The 2768-nt window shown below is 59.7% G+C and overlaps 1 protein-coding gene across 1 annotated transcript in view; it reads right to left on the bottom strand.

Moving 5' to 3' along the window:
* Nucleotides 1–2182, bottom strand: part of PVRL2 (poliovirus receptor-related 2 (herpesvirus entry mediator B)) — a 32721-nt gene extending 30539 nt beyond the window's left edge. The window contains exon 1 of the mRNA XM_008586006.1: nt 2170–2182. Within this exon, the coding sequence (XP_008584228.1) occupies nt 2170–2182 (13 nt within the window). The remainder of the gene's footprint in view (nt 1–2169) is intronic.
* Nucleotides 2183–2768: the final 586 nt, after the last annotated feature.

Here is a 2768-nt window from a genome sequence, read left to right as displayed (position 1 = left end):
CGTTGCCGGACACGAAAAAAAGACAAAAAGGAAAAAAAAAAAAATGTAGCAGCATCCCAGGCAGGGGCAGGGGAGCTGGCCTGTGTGCCCAGCTCCCTGTCCTTCCTCTGTCCACCACTCCCTGTGGCCCTCACATGCTGCTGGCCTTGAGGCTTGCCTGTGCCCTGACCTCCCTGTGTTAAGGCATCTCCGTTCTCCCAGGCCAGGGTCTTTTGGGCTACCTGTCACCAAACTTCTGTCTCTCTCCTTTGGCTGTTCCTGCCTTCATCCTGGTGTCTCTGTCTAGCTCCCTTCACCCGCCTTTCTCTGTCCCATTCCAGTGTCTTTCTGCCCCATCCCTGTGGCTGTACTTCGTTCTCCCTCCATTTCTCTGTTCCATTCCTAGATGTGTCTCTGACTCCTTCCTCTATTGGCTTCTGTTCCCATTGCTGTTATCGGGCGTCCCCATCCCTGCATCTCTTTCCTCTCTGTGTATCCCCTCACTGCTCCTCTGCCAGTCCCCCTTCCCTAATGAGAGGAGACAGTCAGGCCGGCAGCCCCTCTCCCCCCACCCGCTCCACCACCGTGGGGCTGCCTGGCTGACATGGATGAGCAGTGAAAGCTGGGGAGGAATGCGGAGGGGGCCCAGCCCCACCAGAAGCCCAGACGGGGCACCCTCATTCCCTGAGGAGGCAGAGGGGGAGCAGTGGAGCTGGAGACAGGTAAACAGACGGACGGAAAGGAGAGATGGGGAGGGAGGAAGAAAGCAAGCTTAGAGAGAGATGTAGAGTGTGAGAAATGAAGAGAGGGGGAAGGAGGGCAGAGAGAAAATGAGGGAAGGAGAGAAAGGAGAGTGGGCGAGAGCCAGCCAGCCAGCCAGCAGAAGGCAGAGGCAGAAGGATGGAGGGCCAGGAAAGGGGAAGACCCCCTCCCCAGGTGCTAAGCGCTTCCACGCAGGATCAGCAGGACCTCTGAATTTCCCAGTGGTCCTGCAGGGAAGGGACTGTTATCTCAGTTTTACAAAGCAGAAAATGGAGGCTCAGAGGCACTTTCTGGAGCCCACCTGGAGAGGGGCTCTGAAGAGCTGACTATAAAGGGGTAAGCTCTGGAGTCTGGCTCCACAGGGACCAGCTATGGGTTTGTGTGGGAAAGTGCCTTGCCCTTTCTAAGCCTCTGTTACCTCATCTGCAAAATGAGACCTGTGTCTTAGGATGGTCTAGAACTTTCTGTGAGATCACGCACTAAGTCAAAGTTTGGCTCAAGGTCTGGTGGATTGTGAGAATTCACCCAGAGGCGGCAGGTTCTGATTTCATATCCCAGTGTCTCTGATACAGATGGAAGAGGTAGGGGATGGAAGAGGAAGTCCCCAGCTCTGGGTCAAAGATGGGAGACAACTCAGACATCCTGGAGAAAATGAGGCCAGAGGGCTGACCCGGGTTCCCCCCAAATCCTCCTGAGCCCTATTCTGGGCAAACCCTTGGAAAACCCCAGCATCCCAGAGTTTCTCAGTGGGAATAACCAGCTGGTTACCTGCAAGGGGAGGGGCCAGAGGCTCCTTCACCCGTTTCCTCTCAGCTCCTCCCTCCCCTGGGGGCCGCGCCCCTGCCCTAGTTGGGGGCAGGGTGGGGGACGGAAGGGAGGTCGAGAGCGAGCAGAGGGAGGGGCAGGGGATTAGGGCGTTGGCTCCACCCGCCACCTCCAGAAGCGGCTCCGAGGACAAAGGCTCTCGACAAGAGGAAAGATAAGGTCCCGAAACCCGGAGTCTGAACCGTGAGCCAGGAGAGCGCCCGCCCCACCCCTCCCGGGCTCCACGAAAGTGACACCGGGAAAACTTCCCCAGGGACATCCCCATCGACCGCTCAGTAGGAAAGGGAGGGGGCTCCCAGCCTCCGGGACTCGGCCTCCTATTCTGCTTGGGACACAGCAGACTCCATCTTCCAGACAGAGCCTCCGGCCCTTAATTATATCTGCAGTCCAAGCGATAGGGTCCCCTGCCCACATTTACATCCGGATTTCAGAAGACATTCCTCTGCCCACAGTGAAATCTGAAGCCCATGAGATTGAGCCTCCTGCCCCCCAGTTCTACCTGGAGCCCGGGAGACAGAGCCCCCTGCCCCAATTAAATCGAGAACCTTCAAGTTCGAGTCCCTCCCGCCCCTAATTCTACCTACGGATCCCAGTTAGACATACCCGGAGCCTCCATTCTACCGGGGACTCAGGAGATAGAGCCCCCAGCCCCTAATCTTTCTGGAGCTCAGTGGTCAGAGCCCTCAACTCCCTGAAAACCGGGCTGGAGCCCTGAGCTCAGCCCCTTCCCCCCAGGTCGCCCGAACTCTCATCCTCGGCCCTCCAAGGGACCCAAAGTCCGCGCTGCCCGCCCGTCCTCTAGCGGACCTCGACACCAGGCCTCCTGCCCCCGATTCTCCCCGGGCCTCACACACCCAGCCCGAGAGGAAGGAAAAACGGGGGGTGGTCTCGCCTCATTATCGCGACCCTCCCGCCGGAGGTGGGGGGGACATTCTCCACATTCCTGAGGCGTAGAGGAGACGAAAACCCAGACCCGGGCTGACTGATCGGCGTGGGGTGGGGAGGGGGCGCGAGGCCCCGAGGAAGGGGCGGGGGACAGAGAAGCCGGGCGTGGGATGGCAGTGAGGTTAAGAAGGGTGTGGGGAGTGGGACGGACGCAGACGGGAGGGGGGGGCGGCGCAGAGGGAGCCGGGTGTGTGGGGGTCGGAGTCGATGGGGCCAGCCAGTGTGAGGGCACGAGAGGGGGCTCCGAGGACGGGGGG

This window comes from Galeopterus variegatus, unplaced genomic scaffold (assembly GCF_000696425.1).
Source record: "Galeopterus variegatus unplaced genomic scaffold, G_variegatus-3.0.2 Scaffold3796, whole genome shotgun sequence".
NCBI classification, from domain to species: domain Eukaryota; kingdom Metazoa; phylum Chordata; class Mammalia; order Dermoptera; family Cynocephalidae; genus Galeopterus; species Galeopterus variegatus.
The sequence above is the reverse complement of the archived record's forward strand: the minus strand, read 5'-3'. Positions and strand labels throughout refer to the sequence as shown.